Source organism: Sus scrofa, chromosome 15 (assembly GCF_000003025.6).
Source record: "Sus scrofa isolate TJ Tabasco breed Duroc chromosome 15, Sscrofa11.1, whole genome shotgun sequence".
In the NCBI taxonomy this organism is placed as follows: domain Eukaryota; kingdom Metazoa; phylum Chordata; class Mammalia; order Artiodactyla; family Suidae; genus Sus; species Sus scrofa.
The window spans coordinates 131,843,556-131,861,048 of record NC_010457.5 but is presented as its reverse complement, the minus strand read 5'-3'; the positions used below and the strand labels follow the sequence as shown (position 1 = coordinate 131,861,048).

The 17,493-nt window shown below is 36.7% G+C and overlaps 2 protein-coding genes across 4 annotated transcripts in view; one reads left to right on the top strand and one right to left on the bottom strand.

Moving 5' to 3' along the window:
* The window catches only part of PSMD1 (proteasome 26S subunit, non-ATPase 1), a 104,601-nt gene that overhangs the window by 51,146 nt on the left and 35,962 nt on the right, over positions 1 to 17,493 (bottom strand). The gene's annotated exons all lie outside the window — the stretch shown is intronic.
* Positions 632 to 16,471, top strand: HTR2B (5-hydroxytryptamine receptor 2B). 3 transcript variants are annotated; one of them, XM_005672269.3, is made up of 4 exons: positions 632 to 746; positions 1,614 to 2,309; positions 10,631 to 10,831; positions 15,142 to 16,471. In XM_005672269.3, the coding sequence occupies exons 2-4, from the start codon at positions 1,958 to 1,960 to the stop codon at positions 16,032 to 16,034; spliced, it is 1,446 nt and encodes a 481-aa protein (XP_005672326.1). In that variant the 5' UTR covers positions 632 to 746; positions 1,614 to 1,957; the 3' UTR covers positions 16,035 to 16,471. The 3 variants fall into 3 exon arrangements, with proteins under 3 accessions (XP_005672326.1, XP_013840017.1, NP_001157491.1); XM_013984563.2 differs by having other exon boundaries at positions 662 to 746; positions 2,060 to 2,309; NM_001164019.1 differs by lacking the exon at positions 632 to 746 and having other exon boundaries at positions 1,772 to 2,309; positions 15,142 to 16,057.

Here is a 17,493-nt window from a genome sequence, read left to right as displayed (position 1 = left end):
CCAGGCTAGGGGTCCAATTGGAGCTGTAGCTGCCAGCCTACATCACAGCCACAGCAACGCTAGATCCGAGTTGCATTTGCGACCTACATAAACCATAGCTCATGGCAATGCAGAATCCTTAACCCATTGAGCAAGGCCAGGGATCGAACCCACATCCTCATGGATACAAGTCAGGTTCGTTAAACACTGAGCCACGACAGGAACTCCAGAACAAATTAACTCTGTTCCACAACAAAGGCATAAAAACTGGACAGGAATCTTGTTTCACTGGGAGAAATCAAAATTCTGGAAATCACTGTAAGGCTCACTGGACAGAATCTTCACAGAAGTAACGCTCTAAGATCTTTAGATTATATCTTATTTTTTCTCAAGTGGGAAAAAACTGTCTAGGGTTAATCTAAAACAAAACTATCTTAAGCGAAAACGACAGATATCACAGTCCTCCAAATGTTAAAGAGAGCTCTTACGAATATAACTTGCATAGGGTCATGAACTGGTTCAACATACTTAACTGGTGATTTTATGAATTATAATGAATGCTGCTACTCTCTAAGAATGAATGTATTAAAGATGAAATAACCTCCTTGGCACGCTTACAGCTATACAACACATTTGTTTCACTGCTTTCAAGCACCAGTGCCGGAGGCTCAGAATAAGTCAATGGGAGGAAGGCTTCAGTCACGGCAGCAAGCAGGTCCACTGAGCAGAGAAGAGGACATGCTTGGGAGAGCAACGAGCAATAAGAGGTAAGCATTTAACAAATACATTGAATCTAAAGGGTTTTTTTCCCTTTCTTCAAAAACCCTGCTACCACACTCTTTTATTTTTATTCAGTGGTTTAAAAACCAAAATGAAAAATTTACAAATGTTACAGGGGAGATTTTTAATGTGTGATTTGTAGATTTTATGAAAAAACGATTTGACTCTTAGCTTCCCACCCTTCCCACAAAAACTGGGAAAATTAAGGAAAAAATTACTACTTAAAAAAAGAAAAAGAATTGGTTCAAATTTGGCATAAAGTGATAAATCTGGAAAATACTTGTTTTTGCTTATTTCATCTTTCAGAGCATGTTTCTGCAACAAGTATTTGGATCCTGATAATACTGATTTCCCCCCCTTCTTTCAAAGTAAAGGAATTCTAAAATGTTTTATAAAAAATGGCATTTATATCAGTATTAAAATAAACCCGATCAGACAAAATCCAATTACAAATAAGGATTCCTAGCTGATAAAGCATTTGTTTAGATATTAGGTGGGCTCGGAGGGTTTCTAGTAGGTGCTCAGTGTGTATGAAAAGTTCTATTCAGAACGGTTTGGTGCTTTGACATTTCTCATCTTCTGTACCTGTTCTAAAGGTAGAGAGACATTCAAGGGTCAGGCAACATCACATTTTTTTATACCATTGAAAAAAATGAATATATCTCCTGTTTCATTAATTGAAGCATATCACGCATATGTCCGTGAGAACCTGCTGCACTGTCACGAATGCCGAAGAGACCTATTCTTCTCAATAGGGCTCAATAGGGAGGGGCTGCTAATAAGTTCAAGGTTTTTTTTTTTTTTTAACTGGTTTTTGAAAATAAAATAATGCAATCGACATATTTTATATCTAGGGGGAACTCTCTGGCATTCAAACTCAAACTCGACTCTACCACTTCAAGCAGAAAAAAACAGAGAGAGAGGAAAACCAAAAAAGGGTCTCTTTTTGTGGCTATCAGTTTCTTTCACTAAACCTTCTGAAGAATACTAAACACACAGGCCTCACCGTCAGACATGGACAGATGTATGTCTGCTCTCATTTTACAGAACTTGAAATTCTGTTTTAAAGAAAGACGTCAACTTTGGCCTTGAATGTTTGGCATGTGTACAATGGCTTAAAAAAGCAGACGACCAGCTTAGCTACTGACCATGCTGACCACTGTCCGGATCTGGATCAAATCAGAGAAAAACACAGCGAATGGCTTTCTCTTATAGAATATTTGAACAAAGCACAATTCCTGAGCACATTTTACACAGCTCATTCCATCACTTAATCTCTTCTAACTGGTCCGGATTACAGACAGAATCGACACCAGAGGAAATGAAACAGATTGGTGAGGAACAAGAAAATAAACCACCGCGCTGGGCAGCTCTTCTGATACTTATGGTGATAATACCCACAATTGGTGGAAACATCCTTGTTATTCTGGCTGTTTCACTGGAGAAAAAGTTGCAGTATGCTACCAATTATTTCCTAATGTCCCTGGCAGTGGCTGATTTGCTGGTTGGATTGTTTGTGATGCCGATTGCCCTCTTGACAATAATGTTTGGTAAGTATTTCACTTTGTTCCTGCTGTCAAACCACCAAACTCTGATAAACTATAATGGATACTCATTTAATCTTTAAAGATGGACTTGAACTATTTAAAGAAACAGAGAGTAAACAGTCCCTCATTTTTCATCATTTTCTATGACTGACAATCAGTTTCAAAGAGCAAAAGCTATTTTTTTTAGAAACAATTCTATTTCCTTCTCAGCCATCTAATAATTCATTTAAAGTCATCCAAGTTAGCAATATACCCTGGATACATTACCTGAAAATTATAGTGAAGAACAGCCTATACTTTACCTCATTACTAACACTGTTTTTTCTTGATAAAGCAATAGCTAGGACACTGGTGTGACACTTGATATGCTGGGTTAATTAGTAATAAGGTCTTTGAATCACTAAATTCCAACACAAATCTCTAAACTCCACTTTGGAATTGTTCTAAAAAGTCTTGTTATGTATCTCTTTATAGTTTGTGTAATTAAGACAAACATAAGTCTCACACATGTGTCATGTAAAGAAAAAATTATGTTTAGGTGCTAAAGGAATGGGCTGGATCAGAATACCCCAAGAGACGATTCGTCTGTTTAATTTTTATGATTTCTGACCATCTGTGCCCTTGATATATGTTAGAGGAATCAGACCTCCAAGTTATTAAACTAAGTGACCAAAACCTGAGTTTTTATAATAATAAAAAAATACAATTTGAACTGAAATGTGTTTATTATAATAAAAAAGATACTGATACTAAAATAAGTAGTTCTTGATTCATGCATATCATCTCTAGTTATAAAATTTGGGTAAACACAAATAGTTCTGATGATGAATTATGAAGGCTCTTAAGAATCAGCATTAAAAGGATCTTTAACTCATTCAATGTTTAACATAAATTGATACTGCATTCATTAATTGCTTAAGTTATTACTTGTAACAGACAAGGCTTCTTGGAATTGTTTATACAATGAAGATAAAAATATTTCAGGTTATACAAGTAAAAGTTATTAACTAGACATGTATTAGAAGGTGAAGAAAAACTGCCAAACTATTATATTCAGGCTTAAATGTTACATCTTTATAAGTAATTATAGAAAGATATCTAAAATCAAGTACTTGATCCCTCAAATATAATCTGACAGCAACAGGGCAAAACTTCCCATCCTAAATTAACACATACCCAGGCTTCCAATCTGTGGTAGGGCAAGCAGTAATGAGTAAAATTCTGCTGCTTTAATAGACTCTCTAATCATTAATATTGTTTTGGTATCCATCCCCCTCTTTTTTTTTTTTTTTTTTTTTTTTTTACAAATGTGCAATCTTCAAAATAATCTAGTGCTACACATAACCATGGAAAATAATTTTACTCTAAAGAAGAGCCTAAGTAATCTTAATTCTGAACAAGCTTTTTTAAAAAAGAAAGTAAATGAGCATTATGTAGGAGCATTTCTGCACATTTGGTAAAGATTGTACAAGCACTAATTCAAGCTCTTATCTCCACACACACACAATAGTTTAATGTGGCAAATCACTCAAGTGAATTTTAACTTTAAAGTGAGCTGACAAAACACAAAAGCAGGTCACTGTGATAATCTCATGTATTCCACAGGAAGACAGTAGGTATATGGTAGCTGAGAATTAAGTTTATACTTAAATATTTGGGGCCCAAGATATTCTTGGCTGTAAGAGTCAGCAGAAAATCCAACATATTTTAACACAAAGTATGTAGAATGTCTTCCTATCTATGCCCTAAATATTTTATACGTACATAAATATATTTAACCTCATTTCATTCTCCCAAATGTTTGTTAATTTTTAATTATGAAATAAGCTTTCATAGCCCCAAACACTTCTACTTTAGTAATTAAGCTGTATTAAAAATAAACTAATCTGGGAACTTAATCACTATTTAAAACATTATTTCATTATTGAAAAATTATTCTATTTTTATGAGAAAATGCATGTTGTCCTCTAAAAAACTTCAAAAGGATATCTTCTGGGAACTGTACATATTATAAGTGGGGACCTGAGTTCAAATACTAAGACTTTTGGATCGTCTTTCACATGTTAATAAATACTAAGACTTTCTAAATTAATGCATTTATAAAAATTCCTGGTAACTTAAAAATGCAAGAGTAGATTTTGTGTATTTTTCTCTCAATATAGGGATACTCTTCAGAACTTCTAAAGTCTGTATAAACAAAAGTGTTCCCGGTTCTGTAAACATAAAAACAAACAAACAAACCAAAAAACTACCAGTATGAGTGATATGCATTATTTTAGCTATCTCAGGGAAATTCAATGAAAGCTATACCCAAACTTTATATTCTAATAAAATTGAGTAAAAAAAAAAAGCACTGAAATTATTAAAAGTGGCTTTTACACTGAGAAACATTTTATTCAACCAATAATTTGTATAATATTTGAATTTCTATTTTACCAAGATTATGATGACGGGCAGAACACGGTCTTTCAAATAAATTCTGTTACATCAACTTTTCTGTTACTTCTTCCTCTCTGGGCATATTGGACATTTATAGTTCTAGTTTTTTTATTGTCTTGTCTATAAGTCTTAAAAGCCAAGGCCACAAATTAGTAGCTTATAACAAGGCTTGAAAATACCTAGGTTAGGAATACTTGAGCAAAGGAAAATAGAACATTATACACCAATATAAAAAAGATAGGATATTAATAGTTTGAGAACTTCTCTGAACTTTTCCTTCTCTCATTAAACAATGATTAAAAATGTAAAGGGAGAAAATATAGTATTTGGTCATCCACTGGTCATTACTGGCTTATTTATAATTTAGGTTTTAATCCATGCCTCACAATCTATAAATTGAAACAGTATCTGTGGTTCAGCTGAAAGAGGGCATATAAACTAGCTGAAAGATGGGGAGTGTGAAGCAAGACACTCTAGTATTCAAATCCTGGTTCTATTGTACTGGCTTAGGCATTACTTAACAAATCAGAGTTTAATCATCTTGTCTGTAAAATGCCTGTGCTAAATCTCCCATTTCAGATATTTCGTGAAATTGTTAAGTAGGTCCCAGCACATTTTAGGCACTAATAACTGGCAAGTATTAGTACACATGTAAAGGGTGTATATAATATGATTTAGTTTGGAGGTGAGTTTGCCCAGAGATGAAATAAATGTTCATCAGTAAAAAAAAAAAATCAGTTATTCATTTATGCAGTGAAATCCTGCTCTACCTAATGCGTAAATGAGGGAGCAAAGCAATTAAAGGCACTTCTTTCTGGAGAGTGGAAATTTTTAAAAATCCAAGGACTATTTTTCATAAATATTAAATCACTTGAAACAAAACACTGTATTAGACATCTAACCCCAGGATGTGTCATTTGCTCAAAAGTAATGGAAAAACAACAAAAACAAAGCAGAAGCTTCCTAATAAAATTTAAGCACTGATCTATGTCTCTTTTCTGAAAGATAAATATAGAATCGTAAGAATTTCTGAAAATTAAAAAATGTGTATTTGAAAACAATGTTCTTTCTCCACATCAGGGCCATTTAGGATTTGTCCTGCTCCAATATATTCATAAACTTCTTACCTCAGTGAACTTTATAAGCATGGTCCTCTTGGAATGGCTTTAAAAATAGTCTTTTAAATCCTCAAAAGGGAAATCTTTTATGCCCCAGATTCAGAGATTAATGTCAATTACTTTCTAAACTAATGACATAACTTAGCTTTCCAACTAAAACTTGCCTAAAGGATAAGCAGTTTCAGATGAAAATTAGTCTATCTCACCAAGAAACGGAGTTTGTGGTTAAAAAAAATTCAGGTTTTTATACCAGTTAAAAAGAAAGCCGAACTGGAGTTCCCGTCATGGCGCAGTGGTTACTGAATCTGACTAGGAACCATGGGGTTGTGGGTTCGATCCCTGGCCTTGCTCAGTGGGTTAAGGATCCAGTGTTGCCATGAGCTGTTCTGTGGGTCGCAGACCAGCTCGGATCCCACGTTGCTGTGGCTCTGGCGTAGGCCAGAGGCTGCAACTCCGATTAGACCCCTAGCCTGGGAACCTCCATATGCCACAGGAGCGGCCCTAGAAAAGGTTTTAAAAAAAAAGGAAGCCAAACAAATGACTCAAAACCCAAGACAAAAACCAAAAACAAACAAACAAAAAGAAAAACCAAAAAGCAAGGCATGGCAATGCGCACAGGTTATTCATGCTTCTTGGCCATATATAAAATAGTTAAAACTCAACTTGAGTAAAAGGCATACTTTCGTTACAAATTTTTTTTTTTGTTTGTTTTGTTTTGTTTTGTTTTGATTTTTTTTTTTTTTTTTTTGTTTTTTGTTTTGTTTTTGTCTTTTTGCCTTTTCCAGCGCCACTCCTGCGGCATATGGAGGTTCCCAGGCTAGGGGTCGAATCAGAGCTGTAGTCACTGGCCTACGCCAGGGCCACAGCAAGGCGGGATCCAAGCCGTGTCTGCAACCTACACCACAGCTCACAGCAACGCTGAATCCTTAACCCACTGAGCAAGGCCAGGGATCGAACCCGCAACCTCATGGTTCCTAGTCGGATTCGTTAACCACTGTGCCACGACGGGAACTCCTCGTTACAAATTTAATTAAAAGTTAAATAGTTAAATATGTTCTCATGTCCTTTTTTTTTGAAGTAAAGCTTTAAGTTTAATTGGATGCATGCACTCTTGCTACAGCAGGCAGGAAAACAAACATACTGATTTTATACTGATGATATAGCTTGTGGTTTCCAAGTAAGAGTTTTTTTTTTTAATAACTGGGCTAGTTGGCTAGTTTCGGTCAAGCAATAATAGTAGTAACTAACATCTGGAGTTCCCAATGTGGTGCAACAGGAGTGGCAGGATCTTGGGAGTGCTGGGTCACAGGTTCGATCCCTGGGCCCGCACAGTGGGATAACGATCCCGCGTTGCCAAAGCTGCGGCTTAGATTGAAACTATGGTTCAGATCTGATCCCTGGCCCAGGATCCATGTGCTGTGGGGCAGCCAAAAAGGAAAAAAAACAAAAACAAAAACAAAACAGAACAAAACCAAACAAAACCTAATATCTGAGTGCTTTCTCTACGCCAGACACTGTTCTAAGCACTTTTCACGTATTACTGCATTTAACCTGAAAGCAACTCCACAAAATTGGTATATTATCATCCCCGTTTTACAAGGGAGGACAAAGGAATAAAAAAATGGCAGAGACATACTTTGAACCCAGGAGAACTGATTCTGAATTCACATTTAACCCCTGTTACTCTGCTTTCTCAAATGAAATGGGAAATTAAATCACCCAAAACTATAATATTTGGCAAAGAGACAATATTTATATCTTAAATAACGCTAACAGGACCACCATAGAATTTTTTCTAGAACAAGGCAGAACTCAGTATTTTATAAAGTTATATTTCACAAGAAATGATACAGAATGCTTGGGTCTTAACCAACACTTGAATGAATCCTTGACATGATTGGCAGACTTCTTTTCTGAGGAAGATATTAGACCTAGGTCTAAGTTGTTGAACCTTCTCTGGGAAACAAATGGAAATGTTCATAACTGAAGGGCAGTTCTACCACCCCTTAATGTATGATGATACTAATGCACATAAGTCTTCATTTTAAATAACAAAATATTTGGGCTACTAATATTTTTAAATAAGTAATAAACTGTCTATAATCCAAGACTCATCTAAGACTTGTTTTGGTCCTCTAATTAACAATATGTAATTATTTTAGGAATCCAAAGAAATGTTGTTATTCAAGCCTTACTGAAATTAGTCTCTGAGTTAAATCTGCAAGTGGATAGGGCAAAGAGGTGGGAAATGGAATTTGCTTTTCAGGGAAATTGTGTGTGTTTCCATTTTGTGGGACAGTAAATATAATTTAAATGTTTTCCTTCTTCTGTATTAGCTTTTATAAAAAAACGCTAATTTTGAGCCCCAGGAGTAATAACCTGATAAGTTATTTTCCTCAGACTGATTCTTAGATACGCTTTTCCTTCATTTTTGAATAGTTAACATATTTCACCACACCAATTTAACCTGTTTTAGTGACTGAATAGTAAAAAACTTTTCTGACCATGAGCCTATCAAATTAATACCAACTGAAAAGACAATTTTATAGTGAAAGTATCTGGACTAGGAAAAGTCTTTATAAACTGAGAATGTCTAGAACAGTTTTTAACTTGTTTAAATAATTATATGATTTCTATTTAGGCAATTGCTTTAGCTTTGTATAAAAGATTTCTATCAATTTAATGCAATCATCATTTATGTTAGTTTCACAGAAACAGTCCATTCACTAGTATTATTTCATGAAACTTGGAACCATAAAGGTTAATCAAAAAGACATACCCTGCTTAATCCTAAGCCTCATAGTCTCTTTTGTTTTAATGAAAATTCTCTATCATATTTCAATATTTCTACTGTTAACAATAAAAAAGCAATAACTTGGAATTCCCCTTGTGGCCCAGTGGTAAGGAGCCTGACTAGTATCCATGAAGATGAGGGTTTGATCCTTGGCCTCGCTCAGTGGGTTAAGGATCTGGTGTTGCCGTGAGCTGTGGTGGAGGTTGCAGATGCTGCTCAGATAGATCCCCCTGTTGCTGTGGCTATGGTGTAGGCTGGCAGCTACAGCTCTGATTCGACCCCTAGCCCTGGAACTTTCATATGCTGCATGCGCAGCCCCCAAAAGACAACAACAACAACAACAAAAAGCATTACCTCAAGTAATAAAATTCCAGTGATAGCATTCATTTTAATATCCACTTTCTGTTCCAAAACTGGAGTTTATAAAATAAATTCATTCTGTTGGAAAGTGAGGCTAACAAAGCTTCACAGGCTTAATTAAAATCAGCACTCAAGAGCTTCTCTTAGCCCACAATTAGAAGTATGTGGGTCAGACAGTCCAATTCCAAAGACACGTACGTTTCACATGAGTTCTATTGTGGCTTCCTGCTCATGGATAAGATTTATGACTAGAATTTTTCAGACCTTAATTTAAAAAAAGTATAATCCTTAATTAGAATAGCTAAATAGGCATGTTTAAGTTATTAGCAACCCACTTTAAAAGATGATAGAGAGCATGTATTTTTAAAGAGGAAGCTAAGATATGACATTAATTATCTGCCTCTAAAAATCCTTAACTATGATCAATATCCCTGGCTGCAGCTCTAGACTTGATTATTTTTCTACTTCCTACTCAGTTACCAGTCTGAACTTTGGGACAGTTTAAAATGTAGCCTCACTTTAAGTAGTTTCTACTCAAAACTATCTCAGTCATGGATGATTCTTTTCACTCTACTTAGACCATTAGTTTGCTTAAGCTCAGGTCAAAGAATACACTGCTGCCTTTGACTCTCAAGGTCCTTTTCCATTAGTTAACAGGAAGTGTGAATACTATGGCTAAGAAGGAGAATGCTGAATTCTTTCTAAACATGAGTTTCTCTGCTATACTTTATTTCCCTATCTTGAGGTGTCTCCCATAAATTCTTTTCTATGAGGAATTCTGAGTGCCTATCCTGCACTAGCAAACTCAAGATACAACCTTGTCAAAAAAGCAGTGCTTCTCAAACACTAATTGGCATACGAATCATCTGGTTGTTTCCTGAAAGGAAAGGATTGTTAGATAGACTTGAGTATGTTTTTTTCAAGAGTGAAGTAGGATCTCAGTGAAAAATATCTGAATACCTCACAAAAAAGGGAAATACTTTAGTCTTCCAATTAAGAGCGCCAATACCAGGAGTTCCTGCTGGAGCACAATAAGACTGGCGGCACCAGGACACAGGTTCAATCCCTGGCCTGTCACCGTGGATCCAGTTAAAGGATCAGATCCAGGCTCGGATCTGATGTCTGGCCTGGGGACTTCATATGCCTTGGGCAGCCAAAAAAAAAAAAAAAAAAAGAAAAAAAAAGAAAAAAAAAGAAAAAGCCACCCACATACCAACTCCGGAAACAGAAGGCACCAAAAGGTAGATTTGTTAGAACTACTACCTTTTTATCTGAAGAGCAAGGTTAGGTTCCAGTTGCAACACTACATAAATTTTTAAAAGATCACAAAGGAAATAGACAAAAGAGCAAAGGTCAAAATAATGCTAAACTAATATAGAAAAAAGTTGTAATTATTACACAAAACAGAAAATATATTTAAAAAGTATCCTATACAAAAATATACTTAGTATTATTGATGCCATATCTGAAGTTAAACATTATCTTGTGGAGGTTAAGTCATAAAATTTCACATGAATAAAGAAAAAGTTTAAAACATGTGTATCACAAAAAAGAAACTGCAGATTGAAGGTTGCCGTTTTGTAGAATATGTTTTTGTTTTGTTTTTCTTTCAGAGGCTATGTGGCCCCTCCCACTTGTTCTATGCCCTGCCTGGTTATTTCTTGACGTTCTTTTTTCTACTGCATCCATCATGCATCTTTGTGCCATTTCAGTGGATCGTTACATAGCCATCAAAAAGCCAATCCAGGCCAATCAATATAACTCACGAGCTACAGCATTCATCAAGATTACAGTGGTATGGTTAATTTCAATAGGTATGTGGGGAATGCCAGGGTGTGGGGTGGTATAAACAGCCTTTGGTTCTAATTAGCTAGAGATTACCAGGCCTGGAAGACACTGATACACCAAGACCCTTACAATGTAACATTCATCATACACCTTCTAAACCACACTATCAGCAAAAAGTGTGAAAAAGCAGGAAAGTTATGGCTTGATTTTGACATGCAGGAAGACAGGTTTTCATATTTGTCAGTCATATTTGTCAGATGACAGTTTTCATATTTGTCAACCAATCATTAAGGTCTACGTAGCATGCAGAATCCTGAAATTTTAGTAAAGTAATAAAAAAATGAAATGCATCTTAAATCACACCTAGGAAGATAAATAGAAAAAAAAAAACCTCAAACATTTTGTATGCAGGTATCAAAGTTCATACATTCATCTTGGAAGCCAGTATGTATACTGACTGACGGCATTAGCGTCTGCTTAAGTGTTCCGAGTATGTTTAGTTACAAGTTTTAAAAGAAATACAAATGATGTTCAGAAATGATTTTTGGAAGAAATCGTATTTCTTCTGTTTTATCCATCCCCCCACCCCATGCCCATCTTTAATGCTCAAAGAGAGCTGCTATATTAGACTATCTTAGCATGAAATACAGCATAAATGGTAACTCAAGTTTTTAATAAGTTAATATCAGAAGAACAAACAGATTCACAATGGTTACTGTGATCATCAACAGTCTGACCAGCAGATCCCTTTCTTCCTAGTAAGAAAATATTCAAAGAGGAAAAAAAAAAAAAAAAAAAGAGAGACCTGAAATGCCAAAAGGAAAGCAAGAAAAGAAAATCATTTTATAACGTCAAGTCGAATACACGTGTAAAAACCAGGAAAAGTAGTCTTCAGAAAAAAGAACACTGGGGGGGGGGGGGGGGAGAAAAGAAAAAAACAAAGCAAGACACTGAAAATGATTTTTATATTCCCGGAATAAAGATACCAAGGCCAACCCTCTTTTGAAAAGTGTGGAGGTAAAAGTAAGGAATATTACTGTCTGACTTGGGAAGAAATTAGGGTCAAGGAAAAGTCTATTCAGAATGGAGGTATCTGCAAGCAGTGAGAAAGGGCTGGCTCTGGGGACAGAGGCTGATTGACAGAACAGAAGAGGCCCCAGAAAAGGAAGCTAGGGAAAGGGCATGGGAACAATGGATGACGATTACCAAAATACAAAGTGGGAAAAGGAAAACTAAAGTAGTTCATGTCAAATAACCCATGCATTTTGGATAAGATCAGTGTAACGTAAGAGAAGCAAAGAGAGATAGTGTGAGATGTGTGTGCTGGGGTAAGGTGGAGGCGGGGGGATGGGGCAAAGATAGGAAGAAAATAGGAAATATGGCTTCTTAAGAAAAAATAAAACACCTGAAACTGAAATATGGCCAAACCAATAAACAGCCTGTTGGGGGAAGGAGTGCCTCAATTAGGGCTGGAAGACATGAGTTTATAAGTTGACAATATATTGAGTACCTATGATCGTCAGGTACTAAGAATACAAAGATAAGTATGAAAAAGAATTTTCACATTCAAGGAAGGTGGACTAATACAAAGTGATAAGTATACAGGAGGACAAAAAAAAGATAAGCCCAGATTTATAGCTTAGAAGGGATCTCATAAATCTACTTTTTCCTTTTATAGATGAAAAAAGAAACCTAGAGGTTTTAAACAGTTAGCTTAAAGCTTTCTAGCACAAAGGCCAAGATCTTTTTATTTCATCACTTGTGTGGCAGAACCAATGACCATTTAGTAACTTTGTCAAAGAAAAGGTAGAAGATGGGGTTAGTTCAGTTTTTAAATTCTGCCAGGTGTTGAAAAGAGCTCACTTTCTTCTTCTGGATTTAGTAGCCTAGGTAACACCTGCAAACAGTAAGGTATGAAAGGAGAGGAAGAGGGTAAGGGTATAAAAAATACCAGTGCCAACATGAATGTTACTAACCAATAAGCTGGTTAAAAAGGTAATGTGAGCCTTGATGGGAATTAATGGAATGTGAAAAGAGAGAAGGATGGATGGACTAAAGGTCAAGATAACAGTAAAGAGACATTCTATAGTAAAAGAGTAGCAGAACAAGACAGGGAAAGAGTTCATGATTATAGGTATGGGATAGTTTAAGGGGATTTATGGATGGCTGAGGAGTAGAAATTACAGAGTTGAGGAGTTCAAGAAATACAGAATTTGGTTAGAAGGGTCATCAGTGGGATGAAGTCATGAAACACGTTAGGTAACGGAGCAGTGGGTAAAAGATTACAGCAAGGGGCTGAAATCACTGAAGACAGAGGTCGGTAGATGATCTGGATGGAGAACAGAGCAGTATATGTACATTAAATAGACTTTAAAGGGGGGTGTTTTGGGGAAAAGAACAGTACAATGATTACCTGGAAGTAACAGGGTAGAGGAAAGGTCAGTGAAGTTTTTCTATAAAGGGCAAGACAGTACATAGTTTGGTCTTACAGACTCTAGATGGCTTCTGTTAAAACTACTCAACTTGGCAGCAGCAGAACAGAAGCAGCTATGGACAATACACTAACAAATGGTTAGGGCTATGTTCCAATACAATTTTACAAAAACACAAGGCAGGCTAGATGTGGCCCTGGAGCTCGAGTTTGCTGACCCCTGGTGTAGAACTGTAAGTATTCAGAATCCTCTTTTCTTTCTGGTGGTATACCCGAGGAAAAGAAAAGTAAGAAAAAGCAGTGGCCTTTATTAGAAAGGGTTTGAAGAAAATATTCCTGTCAAACGTCTTTCTACCACCATAAAAAAACTGTACAGATGACAGGAGTACTTGTAGATTCATAAAAGTGAATTCTTTTATAATACCTCAAGGGATTCTACAGGTGTCCAGAGAGCAATTAACTCAGTTAATTTTTTTTTTTTTTAATCTTTTTATGGCCATACCTGTGGCATATGGAAGTTACCAGGCTAGGGTTCAAATGGGAGCTGCAGCTGCCTCCCTATGCCACAGCCACAGCCACATGGGACCTGAGCTGCATCTGCAACTATGCTGCAGCTTGTGTCAATGCCAGATCCTTAACCCACAGAGCAAGATCAGGGATCAAACCCACATCCTTATGGACACTATGTGAGGTTCTTAACCTACCGAGCCACAAGGGGATCTCCCAAACTTACTTTTAAATATCTGCTGTTTCAAAGGGAAAGGATTTGGGCTAACCCTTGTGTTTTCTTCCTCATAAGCTACTTCACTAAGCAAGATCACAGTTTATTCATTTATTTATTTATTTTTGTCTTTTTGCCTTTTCTTGAGCCGCTCCCATGGCATACGGAGGTTCCCAGGCTAGGGGTCGAATCGGAGCTGTAGCTGCCAGCCTACGCCAGAGCCACGGCAACGCAGGATCCGAGCCGTGTCTGCGACCTACACCACAGCTCACGGCAACGCCGGAACGTTAACCCACTGAGCAAGGGCAGGGATCGAACCTGCAACCTCATGGTTCCTAGTCAGATTCGTTAACCGCTGCACCACGACGGGAACTCCAAGATCACAGTTTAAATACCCAATTCATGGTATTTAAAGTATAAGAAAAGCAGCACAAGGTACATCTCTTCATATCTATTAGAGGACCCCTCAATCTCAGAAATAAATTTTGTGATTCACACACTCTCAAATTATTACGTAGCATTTTTAAACTCTTAGTTTTCCCTAAGAAGTTAGAAAGAAAAGGCTAAAAGACATTCACAAATATCAAAAGATAAAACCGTCTGTTAAATGAAACTGTATAACCTCAAAGATAATAAAACAGGTGTCTACTCAGAATTAACATACGGCATGAATGTATTCTTAAATCTTTTTAGTTCAACTACATTAGACATTAAGATAAATGCAGCTTCCCTTTTGAATTCCTTACCTCAACCTGGAACAGATCAATACACAAAAAGAGATTATGAGAAACGGAGAATAAATGAAGACATTCCCTACTATTTATTTCATGGATATATTATAGTTTTAGGGAAACTTTAATTATAAAATTGAATCCTCTAACCAATCTCCTTAAAAACAACAGGTTTGCTTACTTAGGTTCTATCTCAAATCTTCCATTGATTAAGTGCTTTGATAGATTCTACACGCCAGGCACCAGAAATTACAACACACTAACAGTGTAAGGTTAGTAAGATAAACTCTAAAAGGACCTAATGTGGAGTTCTCTTGGTTAAGGATCTGGCACTGTTACTGCAGCTGTGGCACAGGTTCAATCCCTGGCCTAGGAACTTCCACACACCCCGGGCGCGATCTAAGACTCGAAGGACATAAAGTAACTCAATTTATCTTGCTTCCTCTTCCTTAGGCATTGCCATTCCAGTCCCTATCAAAGGGGTGGAAACTAATGTGGGTAACCCAAACAACATCACTTGTGGGTTGACAAAGGATCGTTTCGGCAATTTCATGCTCTTTGGCTCACTGGCTTCCTTTTTCATACCTCTGGCCATCATGATTGTCACCTACTTTCTCACTATCCATGCTTTACAGAAGAAAGCTTATTTGGTCAAAAATAAGCCACCTCAACGCCTAACATGGTTGACTGTGTCCACAGTTTTCCAGAGAGATGAAACACCCTGCTCATCACCAGAAAAAGTGGCAATGCTGGACGGTTCTCACAAGGACAAAACTCTGCCCAATGCAAATGACGACACACTTATGCGAAGAATGTCCACAGTAGGAAAAAAGTCAGTGCAGACCATTTCCAATGAAAAGAGAGCTTCGAAGGTTCTAGGGATTGTGTTTTTCCTCTTTTTGCTTATGTGGTGCCCCTTTTTTATTACAAATATAACTTTAGTTTTATGTGATTCCTGCGACCAGACTACTCTCCAAATGCTCCTGGAGATATTTGTGTGGATAGGCTATGTTTCCTCAGGGGTGAATCCTTTGGTCTACACCCTCTTCAACAAGACATTTCGGAATGCATTTGGCCGATATATCACCTGCAATTACAGGGCCACGAAATCAGTAAAAACGCTTAGAAAATGCTCCAGTAATATCTACTTCCAGAATCCAATGGCAGAGAACTCTAAGTTGTTCATGAAACATGGAATGCGAAACGGCATTAATCCTGCCATGTACCAGAGCCCAAAGAGGCTCCGAAGTTCAACCATTCAGTCTTCATCAGTCATTTTACTAGACACACTTCTCCTCACTGAAAATGAAGGTGACAAAACTGAAGAGCAAATCAGTTATGTATAGTAGTAATGGCAGTTTGTATCTAATTAATATAATAAGATATAAATATACCAAGAATTATATAAAGAACTCTATATCATGTATCAAAAAGTATCTCTTTAAATTAAGAATTAAGTATTGTGGTTATCCAACTATCTTTATTTGGGCAAAACTATCCCATGAAAAAAAATCATTTTTGTATAGCTGCAAATTAAAACAATCCAGCATGCTGGTTAAATGATAAGATATTTAAATGAAATAAAATTAAATAAACCAATAAATTTCAAGCTTACCAGAAAAAAAAAAGCCACCATAAGAATTTATTTAGTTTCTAATTGTATGCAAAGCTATGCTGAGAATGAAATCAAAACCAAAAAGCATTAACCTGTCTTCAAGGCCTTAAAAGCAATTAAGGCATAGCATAGAACTGCAGTGACAGGAACAGAGGGCTAAAAATAAGTGCATAAAATAATGATCACATCTGAAGATAAGCTAGGATTGCCATTTACAGTCTGCCTTAGTTAAATGTAGTTAGAATTTTGCATCGATGGGGGAAGGGGCAGGGAGGACAGCAGTTGGATGTCACACAAAATAGATTCTTAGAACCAGAGCTGTTTGTTAAATGGCTGACACCAGGAATCTACAGAGGTGGGTCTACTGGAGGAGGAGAAAGCAAATGAAACCACTCTGAGGTACCTGAACCCCATTATGCTTCCCGAAGAGCATTTGTAAATTGGAGGGATGGGACCTCAATCTAGGAACCTAAACTTTAATGACCCCATAAACTGAGATGAGATCATGGCTGCCCAAGATTACCCTAAGACTTGGCTGAACTTCTGGCACAGTTTTTTATTCACCCTTTGTTACTTCACTTTGTACTGCTAGATCTGGAATAAATCCAATCTGTGCCATGTACCAACTAACTTACTAAATTTACAAAAATAATTTCTCTGAGCCTCAGTTTCCTCCTCTACATTTTATTATTTATTTATTTTTTTGGCTATATCCTCAGTGTGTGGAAGCTACCAGGCCAGGGATCAAACCCATACCACAGCAGAGACCCAAGTTGCTGCAGAGACAACACCAGATCTTTAACCCGCTGCCTCCTTCTCATCTACATCTTAGAGGGTTCTCATAAGGATGAGTATATGTGGATACTCTTTAAATGATAGCCAATTCTATTTACTTTTGATGTTTACTTCTATGCTAGTCCCATAAATGGTGAATAAATCCAGGCTAAGGGGATCTGCAGCAAAGACAGCCCATATCTTAGCTTTTCCTTTTCAGGTCGCCCCATTCTTATGACTCAACCTATTGTTCTATCATTTTCCGGGCAACACAGTTTAAGAAAATGATCACAAGAAATATGCTGGCTATGGAGAAGCTCCACGGATTGGCACTAATCTAAAATTAGGAAAACTTGGTTTTAACTGTAGCTCCTTAGACAAGTTGGCAACATTTAATTTTCTTCATCCATGAAGTA

Excerpts from the sequence above, each read along its gene's own strand:
- HTR2B (XM_005672269.3), top strand. The coding sequence starts at position 1,958 with ATGGCTTTCTCTTATAGAATATTTGAACAAAGCACAATTCCTGAGCAC. Across the intron at positions 2,310-10,630 it reads CCTCTTGACAATAATGTTTG|AGGCTATGTGGCCCCTCCCA; the intron begins GTAAGTATTTCA and ends TTTTTCTTTCAG. Across the intron at positions 10,832-15,141 it reads GGTATGGTTAATTTCAATAG|GCATTGCCATTCCAGTCCCT; the intron begins GTATGTGGGGAA and ends CCTCTTCCTTAG.